Raw genomic sequence first — 21,262 nt, forward strand, 5'->3', positions numbered from 1 at the left:
CAAAGACACAAACTAAACGTATGTATACATCTTCCTAAATAAAGAACTCAAAGTAAATATGATGCCTAATTGTAGGTGAAAATATAGACACTGGGTTAAACTGTATATATACATGTATTTTCTCAGTTCTCCAGTATGACTGGAGAAAAAGAGGAAAAGCACTGTCATGAAATGAGTGCCAGAAAGTACTCTGCAATAAAAAAATAGCACCCTTGAAAAGTCTATTTTTAAGCTGCAAAAATGGCGGGTGACTCCTCCTGCCAACAGGTTAATAAATCTTTAACAGTACTATTATTGTTATTGTTGTTATTCCTACATTGTGCGCAACAGTGTTTTATTTTACTTTATAAGATACCAATTCAGAGAGAAAACATACATAGCACATTCAGAGCCTCTCAGTTAAGGTATTCAGTTTAAACGAAAGGAAAATGCTGGGTTTTGAGACTAGCACTTTAAGAATGTTTTAATAATATTTTTACTACATTTTTAGGGTTTTTTTTCTTAAGTATTTTATTTGTGTTCAGCATTCAATCTGAGCCCTGGTCTACAAAAGCGCACACGATTTAAACTCAGATTCCTACTCACTATTTACTGATGAGTCAATAATCCATTTTAGTAATGGAGCACATAAATTACATTAAAAATTCTATAATCATCAGCCAGGAGACTCAACTACATTCAGCCCTTTGGTACATCTTTTACTCTCTCTAAACCAGTGACATGTCTGACTTCATATACCTTCCAGTCCACTCTGACTCATGCATTCATAGAGCTTCACTTCATGAAATACGCCTTTAATTTTAACACCACAACCCAAGGCTTTTAAGCATGCTATTTTCAGTTAATTTCCTAGAGATCTTTACAAGCATTGGAACTAACCTCGTAGTTCTGCAGTCACCTGGCATTTCTGAACCATTAGCCCTCCTAAAGGTAACTGGCAGCTCAATAATTTTGATATCGATATACTGATCACATAATTTTCCCATTGCCATGGATGTAAACTACCCTATTATATACCTTTTTCCCTTTGTTTTTTTTTATTATATAGGCTGCATCTACAACTTCAGATTATCAGGTTTATTATTATTAATGTCTAAAAATAATCCTCTTTGGGTCTCTGTAGTCCTTTAGCAAATCTAGAACTGCAGATATGAAAAATAAAATTACTTACTAGTAGCCAGTATTTTCCCAGATGAATTAGTTATATCTCTATTTTAATTCTGAGCAAACCGTAGCATTGGCATTTGACATCAAGATATCCTTAGCCTAAATCTGTGTTCAACTGTCATGTATCCCATACTCCATTCATATAAAGAATAATGCTATGGACGAAACTGGGAGATTCGATGAACTCCTTTTGCCATAATCTTCCTCTTTCCCTCTCCTAACTCTGCAAAACGAACCATCACTGATTGGAAGCGAAACTAGACTCAAATAACTTCTTTTAAGTTAGGTCAAAATAAGAAAGGTCAAATAAGAAAAGTCCAAAGAAGCCCTTTTTTCAGAGGTGGAAGCATAATTTTGGAGACTTAGAGTCACTTTAATTAGTAAAAGGAATGGGAAAGTCCTCCTCTTCATCATGAAATGTGCCCACTGAAAGGCAAACTTTTGACTTGCATCTTCGCTGTGAGTAGATAGTAAGAAGATAAAGCAGTTGTCTCACCCTGCCATGACCGCCGTTCCTAAACTGAGAAATCATTGGCACATGATCAGGTGAAGTTTCTCTCACTGAGTTAAGCTTTCAGTGGCAAGCATCAAAAAAGTCCTCTTCTTGATAGAGGAAACAAAAATATTCAATGTCGTTTTTGTATTCTAGAACTTAGTAATTGGGAAACCTGAATGAAATAAATCTCTGTGAATTCTCCCATTGAATCCCCAGTCACAAGGCTTCTGTCTCTTGTTTTTCTAAGGTGCCTGGCATTTCCTTCACTTGCAATAGCTATTGAAATCTGGCATTTCAGAGGTGTTATTATGAACCTCTGATAGTACTCAGATTTCTCCTTTCTGGTGGTTTGTTGTTTTTGTTATTATTATTATTATTATTCCTTCTCCAAAATGAGTGACTCAGCTGCACTAGGTTTCAATTCTCCAATGGTTTATTCTCTAATTGTCTATGTTCTCTTTGAATGAACTTAGCTATCTCAGTTTGACCAATTTTCTTCTCTAGTTCATCCTCAGAATAAACAGTGACACTACTCTGTATCTTAATATATTCAGCTTTTTATTTAATTTGGTCTGCCTACACTTTAATTTAACTGTATATATTGCTTAATTCCCTGAAGTGCTTGAAATTTGGACTGTTATTAAATTGTGGTCAGTACTACTCTGTTAAACAGTCACTTCATTTCACCATAATGCTTATGCAAAATGGAATATAAAGCACTATTCCATCTAGTTACAAAATGAGCCAGTCCTTCCATTTCTGAATTGCTTCAGCATAATAGTCAACATTTAATGAAAATCCTACTTAATATTGTTCTTCCTAGGCTAATTGCTGAGCCACTTTCTTCAGCTTTTCAAAAAATACTTCATTATTCTTATTTTGAGGTCAGTACATTTACCATCTCACCAAGTTGATAATCCTTGAAATAGGTAAATCCACTTTCGAACACTCATAGCTTCATGACCATAGCTGGATTTACTAAATGACCATCCCTCACCTTCCCCATACCAGCACCACACAAATAAACTTGTCTAAGGCACGCTGGAGCAGCTGTAGAATCCCTCCCATTTAAAGCTGTGCTGCAGCAGGCCTTGAGAGTAATGTATTTTTTTTTAGAGACAACCAGTGTTGCATACACCCTTCTTCCACTCTCAGAGAACCGGATTATCTTCAGAGCTCCATTACACAGAATCATCACAGAATATCCCAAGTTGGAAGGGACCCATAAGGATCATCAAGTCGAACTCCTGGCTCTATGCAGGACCACTCAAAAATCAGACCAAATATCTGAGTGTAGGAGCTGGGAAGTACCTTAATACACCAGAGCTGGAAGATGGAGAGCATCGCTGGGAAGAGATGCCAGCAACTTCATTATCAGCCAGCACAGCTCTACAGTGGTTTAGTACTCTTTTAATAGTGATTTAGTATTTTCCCCTTTGAGCTGGCAAGAGGTTCTGGTTTTGAGACACTGAGGCAACACACAACCTTACAGTCAAGGTTAGTTCTGAAGACGGCCCTCATTCAGCCAGAGTTTTGTGAATGCCCTTCCTTAATGCTCAGTCAACCACATTATGCATTAACAATACAAATACAAAGCTTTTTATCTTTGAATTAAAGCTTTTAAACACCACTTCTCCCAAGGCTGCTCAGACTCCAGAGAAAGGAACAGAGCAAAAAGCTCAGAAATCCCTAGCATGGAGTGATGGGACTGCCACTGGCTCAGTTCCTGGACCTGGGTGAAGAAACATAACCTGGGTGAAGAGGCATACAATGCTGAGAAGCAAGTCTGGGTTGGTGGCAACCTTGTTCTAGTCCAAGAGAGCTCTGGATCACCCCAAACAACTGCCCTAAGCCTGACTCAGGAGTATAAAGTGCCAGCAGCTGGGGTAGAGAGATGAGGACCGTTGGGTCCCTACATTCAGAGCAGAGGTACCCTATGACTCTATGTTACTTCCCACCAATCAAATTTTCAGTTAATGAGCATACTATGTGGTTGATTCTTCCCAAAATAAATAAAATACCAAAAGTCACCAATCACCAGCTCCCAGCAAGGCACACTGGTCTGGTTGCTTCCTTCTCTTGAGAGTATCATTTAATGTTATCAGATGTGAGCAAATGTCCACTGCAGTCACTGGGAATAGTCTTGTGTTTATGAGGGTTTTACAGCAAGCCCAGCTAATTGCTGGGTTCCCCGTTTACACTCTGAAGTTTATTTACATGAAATGTGTTTCTGTTTTTTTTTTTGTTGTTCTTTTTTTTTTTTTTTTTTAATGTTAATAAATGAGTTCAGTGGACCTATTTCATTGTAACTCAAAGTCTAGTAGACTGTATAGTATTAAAAATTGCTTTGGCCTAGAAAACAAGTCTTTTGATAATAAACATCAGAGCACCAGATACTGTAGGATGGTCCAACCCAGATAATGAGTTAAGACCCTAATACAGGAGAATTCCTTAAAAAAATGCTCCTGGGATTTTTCAGTGTAATAAATGCTCAGCTTTGCTGTTAGATTTTTAAGATTTTTAATTCAAAGTTTCAAGTTTTGCCATAAGATGCTTCAGCTGTAAATGACCTTAGAGGAACAGCATGCAGAAGAGACCTACAGAGCTGAAATTTTGGAGATACCCTAAAGCTGTGAAAACCATTGGTGAGGTGACAAGGTGCTCGGTCTGCATTAGGAAAGCACTAGGAAAAGTTTCAGCATGAACTGTGAAGACACAACAGAAAACACTAACCAATCTTTCCAAACCACATCAGCGTAGTGAAGATGGAGTAGTCACATCTGTTGTACCAATCAATATTGACCAGTGTGATAATAGATAAACAAATAAACAAGGTAAAGAAAAGAATTTACCTGGATCATTAAGAAACTCCTCTGAGCTGTTCCATGTCCTGCCATCCAAGTACAACGTGCCATTGGTGAAGTTAAACTGGGTGTAGTCTCTCACACACTTGTGTCGCAAGTTGCCCATAAAGAGCTGGAGGCCTATGAGGGCAAAGACACTCAAGCAGAAAACGGTCAGGATCATCACATCAGCAAGTTTCTTAACAGACTGGATTAGTGCACCTACAATGGTCTTCAGTCCTAGGGAGATAAAAGCCAAGAGTTTATGGATTGAGACGCTGAAAGATAAGTGCAGATACTTGTTCTGATGAAAATCTGGATAGAAGGGAAAATTGGAAGGGTTCCTATTACGTGTTTGTAATTTGACAATGGAAACAGGAGACAAGTGATCACCATGAACATTCAGTTTGCCCTACTATCATCTGGACAAAAGTCTTGGTGTTGCTCTTACACACTTACTAAAAAATGAATGGAAAGAACTGGATGGAGGAACAATGAGAAACAAAAATAACCGTGGTTAAAGAAAATATAGAAAGTCATTTATATATTCATGGAGCTGCAGTAAAGACTGTAAAGCCTAAATCCCACTGACTTTTGAGAATATTAATTACTTTTAACCACTGAGGTGACTGATAACTTTATCTCTCACTTCAACAGATAAAGAGGTATGGAAATGTTGCCTTATTATTTAACATTTTTTAGTGCCAAATCTTGTTCACTTTTCTCACATGAGTAATTCCTCTCCCTTCAATTCATTTGTTTAAGACAACAAAAATTTGGGATTAGAAGAAAACCAAATAATATGGACAACCAAGTAAATCCAATGGAAAATGTGTGGAATAACCTGAGATTCCAGTAATACCTGGGCAAAGTTAATCATTTTATAATACACTAATGGAGATAAATCATCTTCTTATAATCACCAAAGGTTTTAGTAACACAAACTGTCTTCTGTTTCAGTGTTATTTCATCCTATAACACTAGATTCATATTATTATCCTGTAAGTATATAGACATAAGTAATTATACTGTTTTCCCAAAGACTACTGTTTGCTTGTTAAGAAGATCAGCAATATCTGAGCTGGTTGAACATGACATCAATACAACAAAACCCCTTCTATAAACCCTTCTATAGAGTGTCTCCTGTAGTTGGATTAATACCAACTGCTCAATGGAAGCAGATTTGTTGTTTTTTACTACTTGTAATTAATCAATACTCAATAAGTAGTAATCAGTGCTTCTGATAATCAGCGTTACTAGTTTGGCAGCAGTAAAAGAATTGAGTGAAATGGAAAAATAGAATATGCGAAGAGGAAACATGAGGAATTCTCCTAGGCAATACTCAGAAACATGTAGAATTGCTCACTGAATATGAACATACGCAATAAATCTCAGTTCCCTGGAATTCCACCCCAAGAGTTCGGCAGTAATGAAGGCTGAGTTAGGGCTTTATAATTTAAAATAATGTAAAAAACGTACTTGAGGGTATGTAGGAAGGCAAAGTGCACTTTTGGTCTTGCTTAAAATTCTGTAGATAAAGTAAATGGGAAATCATAGATTCCTAAAGGAGGATAAGCTGCTAGAATGGAACCCAGGTCTGGATATCCTTGAATTCAGCAGCCTAAAATACTGCAAGTCCTGCATAAAGCATTGCCACTAGGTTAACCCATGAATGATATTAATGACTATAAAAGTCTTCCAGCCAAATGGGACTGAATCTGATGTGGGGCTGGATATCATCACTAAATTCTCTGTTTACTTCTTGAAGAATAGTTTGCGGCATAAGAACAAAAGGAAAAGGCTCAAAAGTTCCTCTGTATAAAAATAAGGCAAAACATATTGTAGTACAAATATCAGGCAAAAGCTGGATATTCGTGGGATCTGCACTCCTTGTCAGAAACAGATTTTGAAGATGAAGTCAGTTCTGTATCTTGATTAAGTATCTAGATGGGTATTTAGATAAAGGTTAGCTCTGAACTTTTTGAGTTCATTTCTAGGTTTGATGACCAATTTTGATTTGTAAATGAAAAGCATAGCTTTTACATTAATCTAGTCTCGAGTAAACTTTATGTTTTAGTTGTAGTGCAATTCTAAAGGGCTTCCCTGTGTCTCACACTTACCCAGATTGCTATGAAACAAACAATGGGGTGAGGAAAAAGAAATACAATTTATAGATACAATTTTTTTTTTTCATACTCCAATATTATGACATTTTCTCTGTAACTTTCAGTGTTAGCTGTCCTTTAAACACACAGATGCTTCTTCCCTGAAGCTGATGAAACAGGAAATCTGAACGCAAACTGAGCTTTAAAAAAGGGAAAATGGCCAAGCCACAAATTCTTTCACTTCAGTGCCCTCTGTGAAATCCCTGCAGTACATTCATTTGTTTGTAATACAAATACCAGCTTGGGGCCTGCATTTGTATCCCTCAAGTACACTAATTAATCTTATTCACATTAGCAAAGACAATGGGAGAACTAATGTAAATAGGGATAATATTGGGAAACAATAATGTACAAAACACTAGTCACCAGTAAAGACAGACTGTTTTCAAATGCAGACCCAGTTATTGTTAATTTCAAGGTCATTTCATGTAACATGCTTTTCTCAGTTTACTTACAGGTTTTTCAAATAGAAGAATATTCCTATGCTGTTTGCTTTATAAGCTCATTCCTTGCAGATATCCAACAATTTCTTTACAAGAGGGCTTTCTGCTTTATTTTATTTTATAATTTCATTTTTTTAAACAGCACATAGACTTCTGAGCAGCTCGGGAATGCTTTAGTAATTCAATTGCTGTAATTAAAGACCACTTAAAAATAACTTGTACTCTGCCTTCTGAAACTTCGTTGCACCTTTCCAAGAAAAAAACTTCAGGAGTTGTATACTTACAGTCTAATTGTGTTATTTTCTCATTCTTTAAAAAGAAAATTTGCCCATAAAGTTAAATAGCATCCATCAAGTCACTTGGCACAATCCACTGCTAAGAAAAGTGTTTAAATCACCATTCATTTCAACTTTGTGCCCTTTGAAGGGCAAAGGGTAAATAAGGACAGCCAGAACCTCTTGCAGGTGTTCCACATTGCTCTGAGTCAATCCCCATATTTTGTAAAAGCAATGCTAGATATACTCAAATTTAAACTGCTGTTAAATCTTCTAGATAAATAATCCTCCTTTGAAATATTGCCAATGAGAGCACTGCAATATAGCTTAATAGAAGATACTATTTATGGGGCATTAAAGGCATTTACTTAATTCTTGCAAGTCAAACACCAAACCAGGCAGCATGCAGCAAAAACTGAGGAGCTGATCCAGAGCTGAGTAACGTCTACATCTGTTAATGACTATGGGGCTGTGGATTACTCTTACTGGAGTAATCAGCACAGTGGTCTCCTGAATCACTGAATTCTTCCCACGCTTCTGGGCCAAATCCTGCTTGCATGACATGAGTAACATCGAAGCACCCAAAGTCAGTGGGATGAGGGCTGTACAGGCAGACTGACACCTACAGAAAGCAAGAAGGATTTGGCCCAAGCATTCCTGTTAATACTGGTAGAAATTAATACATTCAGAAGTTAATCAAATAATCAGTTTCCAAATGCAAATCAGAAACCATAGAAAACGCAAGCAACACCGAACAATGAGAAATGGCAAGATCTCACAGCACCATCCATTCCTCCTTCGAGATGTGAGAAAGTATTAGCATAATGACATCCATACCAGATGTTGGCAATCACCTACAGAACATCGGACACTTCCATGCACAGTCTGAAAATCAGTGGGGAGAAAAAGCAAAAACAAAACCAGAGTGTGCCTTGTGCTGTGACTGCCTTCTCCTAGCCTTCTCCTCTTGAAGATGAGCACGTGCCTTGTACATGTCTGCATGAGTCATGTACGCATACGGGGAGAAGAGCTTGCTCTCAATTACCATCCCTTGTCACCAGCCATGATGAACGTATTTTGTCATTAGCCACTGACACATGGAGCAGCAGAGAGTTTAATACCATGCTGGCAAACTTGAAAGGCTGTCAGCATTTCTGTAGACCATCTCTGCATGAAAATGTGACTGTCAGGCCAGTCTCTGAGGAAGATGCAAATATGTCATGTATTTCTCAAGTAGCTTCTCCCTGAGCCATGTGATTTGCCCATCGTAAGGATGAAATCTGTCTTTCTGTGGGGGAACTTCAGTGAGATTCAAGCAGTGATCAAGGGTCAGACTCCTCCACGCAGCCTTAATTCTTTCACTCCAATCTCTGTTCTGGCTAACAGTAAAGTACTGGATAACATTCACAGCACTATTTATAGCCTTTAGACTCACACTAAATCAAATGGGAGCTGGATCAGGCCCCGAAGTGCCTTGGCCCAATTTTCTGTGAGGTCACCTTTCGCCTGTATCCTGTCATTTTGTGTGAAATGTCTGTGAAGTACACGACTGTTCTAGAAAGAGCAAAAGAGCTTCTCTGGATACAGGCACGTCACAAAATAGTGATGTCCACAATGACCTCCATTTTGAGGCTCTTGTTGAGGGGCCATTGAAGGATATACTTGAGGTCTTTGAAATACCTCAGTTATTAATTATCACAAACACATTGGTGATTTGCATGCAGATCAATAATTGGAGACCTCCAAATCACAGGAAATGTTCCTGTTGAGTACGCTGGGATTTGGATACGCTGGTTGGGGGAGACAAATGGGAAACTTCAATGGGTTGTCCTGCAGCTGATCCTTCTATCTAGAAGGAAAATAAATGAATCTGGTTGCCATGGCAATGAACAAGATGCTAATTAATAAATAAAATCAGTGAGAGTTAAAGGTTTTACATTCCCAAGCAGAGAATGTTTGCTATTTCTAAGAACCTGAACATAAGGGCTATAGGAAGAAATTAAAAACATTTTTATGCAATGAGTCTAGATAAACAGCTTATCAGCTACTGTACAAAGCTCATCTTCCCTGATACCATGGGAAACTGAAAAACAGAATGGAATGGGTGTGCTTAGTGTGAAAAGGGAAAACTCAGAGGATCCTGGAGGGTCCTCAGCTATATTAAAGGCAGCCAAAGAGGGTAAGGCACTGACCCAACCTCTCACTGGTAATGCACCAAGACAGGGTGAGGTTGAATGGGGGTCAGGAGATGCCAGCATGACACCATGCAGACGCAGCCCCAGATGCCTAGAGAGCAGGAAGCACAGCTTAATGCTAGATGCTAACATTTAGGTTGCCGAATCTGGAACCCTCCTCCTAGGGCAAAAGTAAAAGTAATGAGTTGAGCTAAGCTCACCTTTGAACCCTGTGGGGAGTGGACCCAAAGTTTGGGAGATCATTTTAAATCCTATGAGTGCACATCTCCTAAAACTCCCCGTGCCTGCTTGCGCACTTAGAGCAAGGCATTAAAGATAAGTGAGATTTTTAAAAGCACTAATTGTTAGCTTTGTCGACTCCCCCTGGAGTCAATACTGAAACTCATTGATTTCAAGTGAAGCAGAATGCCTTTGAAAACCAGCCTCTAAGTGCTTTGCTGGACAGAAGCCTTACACTGTGGAGGACTTGGCTACTTTTGGTAAGCAATTTCACTGAGCATGTTGAGCCCAAGTACGTTTGTGCAGACATAACTACCTGATAGAGAAGGGTGATCAATTTTATTGAGGAAAAGCTCGGATATTTGCAATGTGAGTACATTTCAGTGCTTCTCTCTGAAGACATAAAAGAAGAAAAAAAGCCCACCTTTTCTGTTCTCCATAGCAGATGCACTCAAAAATCTTACGAAAGATATCAGCATTCATTACCTCTTCATTTTTAGCCCACTGTGGAATGATATCTCATTCTAGCACAAGCCTGTGTCATTGTCAAAAAATCAGACTGAAATCCAAGTAAACACAGCATCATGCCCGATATTTCTTTGTTAGACATATATTTAGACACAGACATATAGTAGACATATATTTAACATGTCTGACCAAAACAAAATTGAACTGGTTCCTTGAAACTATCTATTAAAAAAATCACAAAAAAAAAAGAAAAGAAAAAGCATATCCTCGTTTTACAGGCAGCTAACTGATCCTTAGCAATTTGTAGCTCTCAACATCTATAATTTAAACATGCTCACAGCCCAGGTAATCTTGACAATAAAATCTAGGGCCAGATATTTTATTTGCATATCATTATGCAGCCATGTCAGCAAATAATTCAATTACAAGTACCTAAAAATGCAGTTATCAAAAGAATAATTCCATAGGAAGAAAGAAAACAAAAAAATGTGAGTTGCTATGTATCGTTCTGATAAATAACATTCATATTTCTTCTTTTTCTATTAACCTACAAATGGAAAACTCTGTATTCATTATCGTTGAAAGGCTTTAGTGAACTTTACAATAAAGCTTTTCTGAATATCTCTGTTCTCCTCATCAACCAAAGAAACAGTCACTGTTTATCACTTTATATAAAGCAAGATGCAGAACATCAGAAAATCGCTATGTATGTAACTCAGCAAAATTGACAGGCTCTGCTCTGAAGAAGCACAAGACTGAGACAAGATGGAAGGTGAAAGGTGTCCCCTGGAGAAGGCTGTCCCTCTAAGTTAGCCTTCAAATCCTTCCTGCCAAGGATGTTAGGAAACTGCTTTTATTTCTGATTACCATCCCACATGATCTACAAAACTGCTCAACTTGCTGTTCAGCTCTGTTCTTTAAAAGCTAAATTTTGACCTATACTTTCACTAAAAAGTAGTAAAATTTTGGACACATGCGTACATTTCTTTAATCTCTCAATTCCAGAATTCCCATTTCCACTTTATACTTGTGAGTGTTGGTGATTAGTCCCTGGATGTTTCTGCCATGGCTTTTGTATACATTTGTTTTATTATACATGAGTGACATTTTGATAGGAAGAGAGGGGTTGGCCTCAAGTTGTGCCAGGGGGGTTCAGGTTGGGGGATGGCCTCAAGTTGTGCCGGGGAGGTTCAGGTTGGATACTGGGAAATATTTCTTCTCAGAAGGAGTGGTGCTGCACTGGCACAGACTGCCCAGGGAGGTGGTGCAGTCACTGTCGCTGGAATGTTCCAAAACCATGGAGATGTGGCACTGAAGACACGGTCAGTGGGCAATACTGACAGTAGTTGGATGGTTGGACTAGATATCTTGGAGGTCACTTCCAACCTTACTGATTTTATGATTCTATGATAATTCAGGTGTGCATAACACAGTAGATGGCCAAACCTTTCTAATCCTAAAGAGCTGTGCACAAGAATCTGAGCAATCTCAATGCTATGCATATTTTTGATGTGTGATTGCCAGCATCTGTTCAGGATTATCACCAATAGGATCTACCATGCACGGTTTTTGCTATCTTCTCTACCTTGCCATGCAGGTTGGAGATGTTAAACACTGAGGCTGAATGAGACCTGTCCATAGATAATGCTCAGCAAGAATTTATCATAACATGTTTAGTCCTTACTGGACTGCATAAATTACTAAACAAAAAGTATTAACTACTATTTTCAGAAACAGAAGTAAAATAGGTCATAAGCAATGAAAATAAGCTTCTTTCAACACCAGACCTATATGAAAACTGTTATATTGTTGAGGGGTAGTTGTGCTGGAATCATGGTCTTTAATATGTAAGAAAATGTGATTTGGTGAAATGTTGAATCCACCAAAATTAATGACAGAACTTTTCTGATCTATGCAAGGTCTGAAATTTAAGCACTGTTTCTATCAGAAGCGGGTGGACAAGCACTAGGACAAATCAGGCTACCTGTGCTTGCAGTCTTGAAGCTCATAGCACAGATTTGGATTCCAGTTTGGAAGTTCTCTTAAACACAAATACACACCTTGAGGTCATTCACCTTCCATTTTTTAAATCAATATCTGAAGACTTTAAAAGAGTTTCGTTGCCATTCTCACAGTTCATGAATGAGCACTTTGTGTTTGCGATTCATGAGCCACTGCATGCAGCCCGTCTTCCAGCAACACTCGTTTTAGTGAGGTCTGTACTTTTGGAAGTACTCTAATTCCTTCTGCCCACAGAAATGGTATTGGGAAACGTATTGAGAAAGCTATTCTATTGACAGGTCACATTCCCTACATTCCTCCATTTCCTGATCAGTATCTATGGTTAAGTCACTTGTATTGACTGTGATTACTACTGGAAATGGCATGTAGGCTTTAATGGCAGCCGGAGTGTTTAACCTGGTTTTCACCTGAAATGACTGAGATTGTTTTCAGCGCCCGCAGTACTCTGAACGTTCGCAAGGCTGAGACATTGCCCAGGTCCACAAATTCAGTTATGTATCTGTAACAAGGGAAAGTCACACACAGACAATGACAAAACACCAGCAAAAAACAACAGTCAAGGGGACAAAGAGAGACAGAGAAAGAATCACTTGTAGCTGAGAGCCAAAACAGAAGGATCGAGGCTTCTTACCTGGGATTACTGAAATAGTTTTTAAAGCTCTCAATACCCTGAAAGTCCGAAGAGGTGAAACACTGCCTACATTCACAAATTCTCCTACATACCTGTAGAATTAAGTCACAGTTATTTGGAATTATACAATAGAGTACGAGACTTGTCTGAATGAAGAATGCATTCACATATAGCAGGAGTGAACGCATCTGAATGAGAAGTGACTCCACTTTTCTGGCTGCTCTTTGATGCAGTTTGTCCCAGGTTTTTCATAGCACACATTATTGCAAATGTTTCTTGAACTATTAAACTAATCTAACAGGCATCAATTCATTAAAACTGTGGTTGAAATTTGTTATCAGACTGTTCAGCAACAAATACTGTGAAGATTTTATTATCGCATAGTTTAACCAAAATTTTTTGCATTATAGGAAACATTAAGAATTGCTTTGCTGCTCTTAAAAAATACAAAATAAAAGCTTTGAGTACTTAAGTAATTTTAGTAATGACTTCCACGAAATATGTATAGAACAACATGGGGAAATATCAGTGCAAATATTTCTACTGGGTTATTTATTGTACAGTGCTCTACTGTGTGGTAAAGCAGATGCTGGTTTCAAGAGAACCTTAAAACTTTTTTTTATTTTGTACATCAAATCCATGCCCTATGGCTGCTGGAAGAAGACTTTTGGATAAATATAACTGAAAACCTACTAAGCCTATTTATGATTAAAACAGCAATCCCAGCTATTCACTGTTGTGTCTATTCTGGACATCAGGGAGACCCATACAACAGCAGAGTAAAATGCTCCCAGGAGGGTCAGCTACAGAATGAGTTGGCTTTATCACTGTTTCCAAAATTATTTCCACCAAAACAGTATGCAGTAAAACCGTAGTCATCACTGTATCTTCTGGACCCTATTATGTGGCTATTTACATTTACCTACTCTACTTCTTTGAGGCATTTGTTTTCATGTGCCAAGGATAAAACTCACTTGGCTATCTGACAAAGACTGCTTAAGTGAGTTCTGTGCAAAGGACTCTGCAGGAGGACAAAGCACCCTTTCCATAGCTGCTAACCTACATTATGTTCTGGAAGAGCAGTACTGTTTCTCCTCTTTATAGTTTTACAGGGGAGTCTGGCATTTACCTATCTGGTCATTCCTCCCCAGGTGTACCCAGCACTTCTTTCCCAGACTCTTCTGCAACGTGCAAGGGTGTAAAATTAGGGGAGAAGCAAAGGCATGGGAGTATGGTTTTGCAGATCAGAGATTTGTACAAACACATTAATAAGCATATTAGACAAACACTTCTGCTGCATGTTCACAACACTCAACTAATAGAGATTTTATCAGTTTCTTGGATGAAATTGCAGCAGCTCAGTGTCTCTACCATGGGGAGCAAGAAGCAGCTGGAATTCCCATTCCAAGTTTTCCAGTTAGCAAGGGAATTGTTTAGAGTCTTTAAGAATGTGGCAGGGCACTTTCCAACTCAGAGCTACAGCAACCTATGCCCTTCCTGTTCTAGAAAGTCTCACTTGTCTGATAAACAGTTATCTAATCAGGGGCAGTCTCCTAAATTTTCCTGAATCCATCCATGGCCGCAGAAGGCATGGCTGTGCCTGCTAGCACAGGGTGGGAGAAAAGCTGTGAAAACCTCTGGCGCACTGACCTCTAATGAGCTGGTAAAAGCTACTCTCCACGACCCTAACTGTGCTATTTCTGCCCCAAAAATAAGGAGGTAGGAACTTATTCTGCAGTAACTCTACAGGACCTGATAGTCATTCCACTGTAACACCCATCAATGAAATAATATTTCCTGTTAGATCAAAAGCCTTTTGTCCCTCTAAATTTCATGCCCTTTTATCAGGCTCTCCACCCCATACTGGTTTTGTTTCCAGATACAGAAATACCACTAGCTACAAGCAAAGATAACAACCTTACTTTAAATTCAATCATACTTTAAATCACTTGCAAATCATGGTTTACATGAAGGGTAAATCTTATCGGAACAGAGAACAGTATCCAATGCTTTGTACTATCTGCAGCATACTTGGGAAGGAGGTTTCATTGTACATATGAAGATCATACTGCAGTCACCATTAGCTCTTTCACTGCTGCCTTTAGGCTCGAGGAAGCAGTTGCAAATAGTGAGTACAAATTCTTTCTTTTCTGTACCCAAACTCCCATTCCTTCTTTTCTAATCTAAAATTGTTTCTTTCCAGTTCTATAAGCTTGAAAGAAATATCCAGATCTTGTCTGTGCTGACTGCTCAGACACAAATTTCAATTTAGAAAACAAGATGCTCCCAGCGGATTTTGGCAGAGCTGGTTGGGATGATAACCCAACTTGCTCCCAAACTGAGATGAGGTACAGCAGATACACTGTCAAGGCTGCAAGTTATTGCTCATCTTGCCCTTTTTCTCTCTGCTCATTTCTACCTTAATGTCAAAAGCCTTCTTCCTCTAGAATATAGGAAACCAATGCACTAAAGGTAATGACAAACTCAGAGCCCTGCATAGGAATTCCCTGCTTCACATACTGATGGATAAGACAGAGGAGAAGTGACATTTTGGATTGTTCTGTCCTGCCTCTAAACACTGCAGAATTACATGGCTTGAGGAAAGGTTTAGCTGAGAAAAATATCTAGTGTGTGCTGGCATCCCAAAGCTCCTCCCCATCTGCCTTGCATATTTTGAAACACTTATCACAATGGCCATATGTCAGTTTGGCCAAATCCATAGTAATACAGTAACAGATACAAAGATGTGGCCTTGGGCTGACCTACTGAAATAACTGGGAATCTTCCCAATGAAGGCTATATAGATTTTATATGTCTTCATGTTTTCCTTGTGCTGAACATTACCAAGAATATTAGCCCTGATCCTGGCATACCACCACTGACTTCACTGATCCTTTCTGCTGTTTGAACTAAGTTTGGGTTGAACCTTTTTTTCCAATTTTGGTTCTAGTCAAATATCATGGGCCCAGGCATTCAACTCAAATGTAATCAGTTTCCCCAAAGTAGTCTGGTTTACTGACAGAATGGAACTGAGAAATCTTGCTCTGAAACCACTCAGGAAAACAAATACTATCTTAAAATACTTCAGCATTTTCTCATTTTCAATACAACTTCAGTGAAAACAAAAATAAACAAAAAGTCACAGCTACACAACTTAAAAATATATATCTACTGCTCATCACTGTCTCAAAAAACAAAAAGAAGGGCTACTTACGCCATAACAATAACACTGAAATCCAGCCAGTTCCATGGATCTCGAAGGAAGGTGAATTCTGTCATGCAAAATCCTCTCGCCAGTATTTTTATCAATGACTCAAAAGTGTAAATGCCAGTGAAAGTGTACCTGGGGAATAAAGTGTCCGAGATAAGCAACAGCATTAACAAGCAGTTGAGAGAAGAGATGGTGGAGGCACGCGCAGCCCAGCCCTTGTCACAGGAGACACTCCTGCCCACCTTGTTGGGTTTGCTCATGTAGGTCATGGCTGCAGCACTGGGGCTGCCTGCAAGCATGTGTGGACCAAGGAACATGTAAGAAATGGGAAAGCACTCATGACAGCCACAGGATGAAGATAAGTTTCACCAGAGGGTGTACCTTGATGAACTCTAACTCATTAAGGCATGAATACTATGCTGATAAGCTGCGCTATGGGACTTCCAAAGCTCTGCCTGCAGTCGCCAGCGAAAGGGGAAAGGATTATGCAGCATTCCTTGCTGTTTCTCATATTTGATGGACAATGGTTGTTCCATTCATACCTCTCATCTCTTCCCGCCCAGGCTGTTTTGAAGGACAGCACTTAAAAAATGTTGCCTCCTTCATTTTCTTAGCTAAAAGTGGTGTCCTTCCTGTAAAATTCCACAATCTGTTTAAATCACATCAGCTCTCAGAATTAAACAGCAGTATGTCATCACTGGAAATGAGGAAACCAACCCCTGTCCCAACATTGCAGGTTCTAATTTTGACCTGCTTGACAATAAAAGAGATACAAGGGTCCCCTGAATACAAGTTGTTTATTACTGACAGCCTCTTCACATTGATATTAGGTAGAGCGCACACATTTTACCTTTCACAATAAAGATTCTACTTGTAATAATATTTAGCAAATTCTCTGAGGGGGAAAGTAACGCATCTGACTTACAACACTCAGATCGGTATCCACTCAGGGCTCTAACTGCCAACAGAGACATACTTCAGGGCACACATCAGCTCTTTTAATAATATGTTTCTATCTGAGATATCCAGCCCAAAGGGACTTGGTATTCTAGGACCTATTTCAATACAAATAATAAATGTTTAGCATCCACCACTGATAATCCCCTTTTCCCCAGATGAAGATGTAGACGATACCAAAGCAGAGTTCTTTTGAGGCTGCTATATACCTAATCCTAACTCCATATACACTTATTTTTTTTTTTTAAATCCCACAGAACACAAACTTCATAAGCCTTAATACTTCCACTGGAAACACTAGCATGAGCTTTCTGTTTAGTTGTCTGTTTAGTTCCTAAACATCAGTAGCTACAATGGTATCATCACATAAACAAAAACAGAGAAACAAACAAGACCTGGAACAGCTGGTGGGGAAAAAAAAAAGTGTAAGCAATTAAAGGTGGTAATAACAAAAGAAATGCATTATTCAAAAGCAGGAAATGTTTCCTCTTAGTTGTATACTCCTTTGATTTGCAACTGGGCAAAAGTACAAGTAGTGGCAAATCTGATGGCCTCCTGCCCTCCTGTCACACAGCACAGCTTAGTTACACATCCTGTAAAACCTCAGTGTGCTTCATCTTAAAAAGGAGATAAGCAGGACTGCTTTTACATGCAGCAGTGCATGTAAAACCTTCCTCACGCCTCCTTTATGACCACACACCTACACAGTATCTTGTACCCAGCTCTTCATTGCTCTTAGTTTTATTCTCGCCTTACAAATATAGGTCACTCCTGTGAGTCTCTTTAAGCATGTGTATTCAGTAATACATGCAGAAAACGCATGCAAAAAAATATATATATACTTAACGGTACATAAGCTCATTAAAATGATAAAGCACTTGTATTTTTTCAGCATGTCAGATGGTTTAATTGATTGTATAATCATCATCTAATTCTAAACGGATCGGGCAAAGTCCTCCAGCAACTGAGCAGCCTCTTCAACAATACAAGTCAGGGTTTGTTTAAAGTTCTTAGTGGGGGTAAGTGGAATTCTTCCTTTCTTTCTTTTTCTTTCTTTCTTTCTTTCTTTCAAAAATGTAAAATATTTATTCTGTTTTCAAGGCAGATCTAGGACAAATATTTGCACAGTGTTACTCCTGCATCCCCTGGAGGGGAGCCTCTGGAACAGTCCTCAAAAGGAGTCGTTTTTTATTTTGCTCTCTTAATTTGAGGAGGAAAAGCTGAGAGGTATGAGGGGACATAGTAAAAGGGGAAATATGGAAGAAAAAGGATTCACTCCATGCTGCATGACTCCATTTGCTTTTCAGCTCTATGCCTCTTGCATGCCCTGCTCAACGCACTGATAACGTCATTCATATTTTCCTATCTAAGGAAGACACACCAACAACTCTGATATTTTCTTTCAAAACTTCAAAGTCCTTGGCTGTAGACCCACTGACCAAATTTCAACATACATGGATGAGACGTTTGTGTTTCATCTACATACACCGTTAACGTGGTATGGTGTGACATTTTTTTTTCAATAAGGACAACATCAGGGGAAAAGGAAAGTCACAGACATACTTGAGGGTACAGGAACACTGTACAGAAATATATGAAACATCCTGGGACTAGGATGTTAGTGTGATCAGATGAAATATTTGGTTCAGAGCTGCCTATAATTAGTAATTTATGGCCTAGAAGATGTCCCCTGCACGATTCTGTGAAACCTGAAATAAGGGCATGTGCTGCCTCTCCTCACAGCCCTGCACAGACCAACCACAAGGCTATCTAACAGCAGATGGTCATGTTTATCATATGTCAGTCAAAAATAAAAAGTGTGTTCTGATTGGTTCAATGAGCCAAAATAATTGTTTAATGCACTGTAGGTTGATTAGCTTGTGCATCTGGTATCTCTTTCTGAAAGGAGCATTTTAAAGCAACTTAAGGAAATGAAATGGGCTTTCTGAAGCCTGCTAAACCCTTTTAAAATTCACTTTAGAAGAGAAGTAAAAAGAACGTTGAGTGACATCTTTGCTGTTTTATTTTCTGATGATTTCACAAGCTAAAAAGAGAGGAACACTCACAAAAGCGTTACCTCATAATGTACACCTACCAATGATTACAGGGGAACGCTATTCATGATGTGCTCAGTCCAGAAGAAACTTTTGTTTCCAGTGTGAGTTGAAGGACAGAACTATGTCCTGGAAGTATTTTCTGAAATAATTAAAGTCCATCTGCCTATTTTAATGTGCCCAATGTTGAATCTCTTGCATAGGAACCATGGAATGCTGGCCAGTTTCAAATGGAGTTCTCATCATAGTGATTTCATTCTGATGTAGCATAGCAGGTACATTTAGCAATAAGTATGAGCTTGGAAGACTGAAAATTGTTAGTTTACTTACTAAGGGAGTTTTCACAGGCAAGAAACACCTGGCAAAACATTTTGTCAGGACAGATACTATGGTCAGTGATACTGGAAAGAAATGAGACAACAGCAAACAAGAGGAAAAGAACGTAACAAACAGAAGAGGAAGGACACAAGATAAGGATGGGACGGCTGTAAGCCACCCAGAATACTTACTCAACATATTTATTCCATGATGGAGTCTCTGACTGTGCCATGAACACACAATTAGTTAAAATAGTGCACATAATAAACATACTGAACAATGTAAATAGGTGAATTAAGGAAAAAAAAAAATGCATTTGTTAAGAGACTTCATACATTTTTATCATTTCATATAAGACTCAAAAACTCACTCACAATTTCCAGCATTTAAAAAAAATCACTGTAGACATTTGTTTCCTATTGCATAAGGAAAAAAAGTAATTACAGAAACACAGAAAAACTGAGTGACTCTTGTCTGCTTTTTTTTCATTGCATTCATCTTTTAAGCATGCTTTACAGAGTAAACAAACACATCGTCTCAGCAGTGTTCTGAAAACATGATACCTTAAATTTACAGCTGGTCAGATGACAAAATGCATAGGTGCACAACTTTGCATGAAAAGCAGGATTAGACTCATGTAAGTATATACAGAAAATCCTGTGTCTGCAAATTCTGATCTTACTTTGCATATTGAAACTTTTCTCAGGCAGCAGGCAAAGCTATAAATCCAAACTCTCTAATCTAACATGCCTGAGGTCTCATGATCAGTATGCATTTCACTAAAAGCTAATATGAGTTTCATAGTACTAATTTCAAGGCTTGGTCAGAAAACCTCATTGGAAAATACACAGTCTTGATCTGCAAAGCTGAGTGTTTCAGCTGAGGAAAGAGCTTCCCTATCTGGAGGCTAGAATGAGCCTCCCTTGTGTATAGTCTGTACATTAATGGCTAAGTTGAGGCCATAAATACAAAGAAGAGCACCTTAAATCAAATTCCTGAAATTCAAAACATAGTTCACTGAACTGCTCTGCTAAAAGCACATGCTACTCTTTGTAACCATGATGGGTTCTCCTGCATAAATATAAAAGTACATAAAAGTACATCCAACGCTCCTGGAGAGAAAGTTTAAGGAATGAGTTTAAGTGGACAGAAGTTAAACATCCTACAGTCCAGTCAACAGCCTGGGACTCTTCTCAGAGGATAGCAATATCCAAACGTAAACTTCTTTTGACTTCTTCAAAAGAAAAGTTTACTTGTTTCCTTGTTTTATCCATTTACCAATCCCATCGGTGGTAGTTTTCTGAGAATAGTAGAACTGTTCTGTCACAGACCCAAAATCTCTGCTGAGTACAGAGTGGAACGTTTTCCAAAGGGCCCCATAAGGCACTGTGACATTAAATTGGTAGTAACCAATCTGCATGCTCCCCTGTGCCATTCAGAGAGCAGTAATTGAACCCAGAGGGACTGCTCATCTCACAAACATTTTCCACTTACGGAGCTGACAAATCCTGCTGAAGGACTGGAAAGATGGATGATATCCAGACTTATTTATTCAAGTCAGCTTGAGATGTGTCTCTGAGAGTCGTTTACCTGGTTAACACAATGAGGTTGTAAACTGCAGCTGGCCTAGAATACGCTGTATCACTCACTGCATCACCTACAGTGAAAAGCAATGAAAACAATAATAATATAGCAGAGTGGTATCTTCAGACCATGCCAAACAAGAACTATCCTCCAATTCCAAGCAAAGAAATTTTTCTACAACTACTCAATTTAGGCTCACTAGTCTGATGGATAC

General features: G+C 38.7%; 1 protein-coding gene across 4 annotated transcripts in view; it reads right to left on the minus strand.

Annotated features, from left to right (window-relative positions):
- The window catches only part of LOC122189528 (sodium channel protein type 5 subunit alpha-like), a 206,878-nt gene that overhangs the window by 140,576 nt on the left and 45,040 nt on the right, over positions 1–21,262 (minus strand). For all 4 annotated transcript variants that reach the window (XM_042888790.1, XM_042888786.1, XM_042888788.1 and 1 more), the window contains exons 4-7: positions 19,656–19,745; positions 16,139–16,267; positions 12,701–12,792; positions 4,516–4,746 (exon numbers count right to left, since the gene is read on the minus strand). In XM_042888790.1, coding sequence (XP_042744724.1) covers positions 4,516–4,746; positions 12,701–12,792; positions 16,139–16,267; positions 19,656–19,745 — 542 coding nt within the window. The remainder of the gene's footprint in view (positions 1–4,515; positions 4,747–12,700; positions 12,793–16,138; positions 16,268–19,655; positions 19,746–21,262) is intronic.

The sequence above is a fragment of the Lagopus leucura genome, unplaced genomic scaffold (assembly GCF_019238085.1).
Source record: "Lagopus leucura isolate 7727_CA_CO unplaced genomic scaffold, USGS_WTPT01 Super-Scaffold_100157, whole genome shotgun sequence".
In the NCBI taxonomy this organism is placed as follows: domain Eukaryota; kingdom Metazoa; phylum Chordata; class Aves; order Galliformes; family Phasianidae; genus Lagopus; species Lagopus leucura.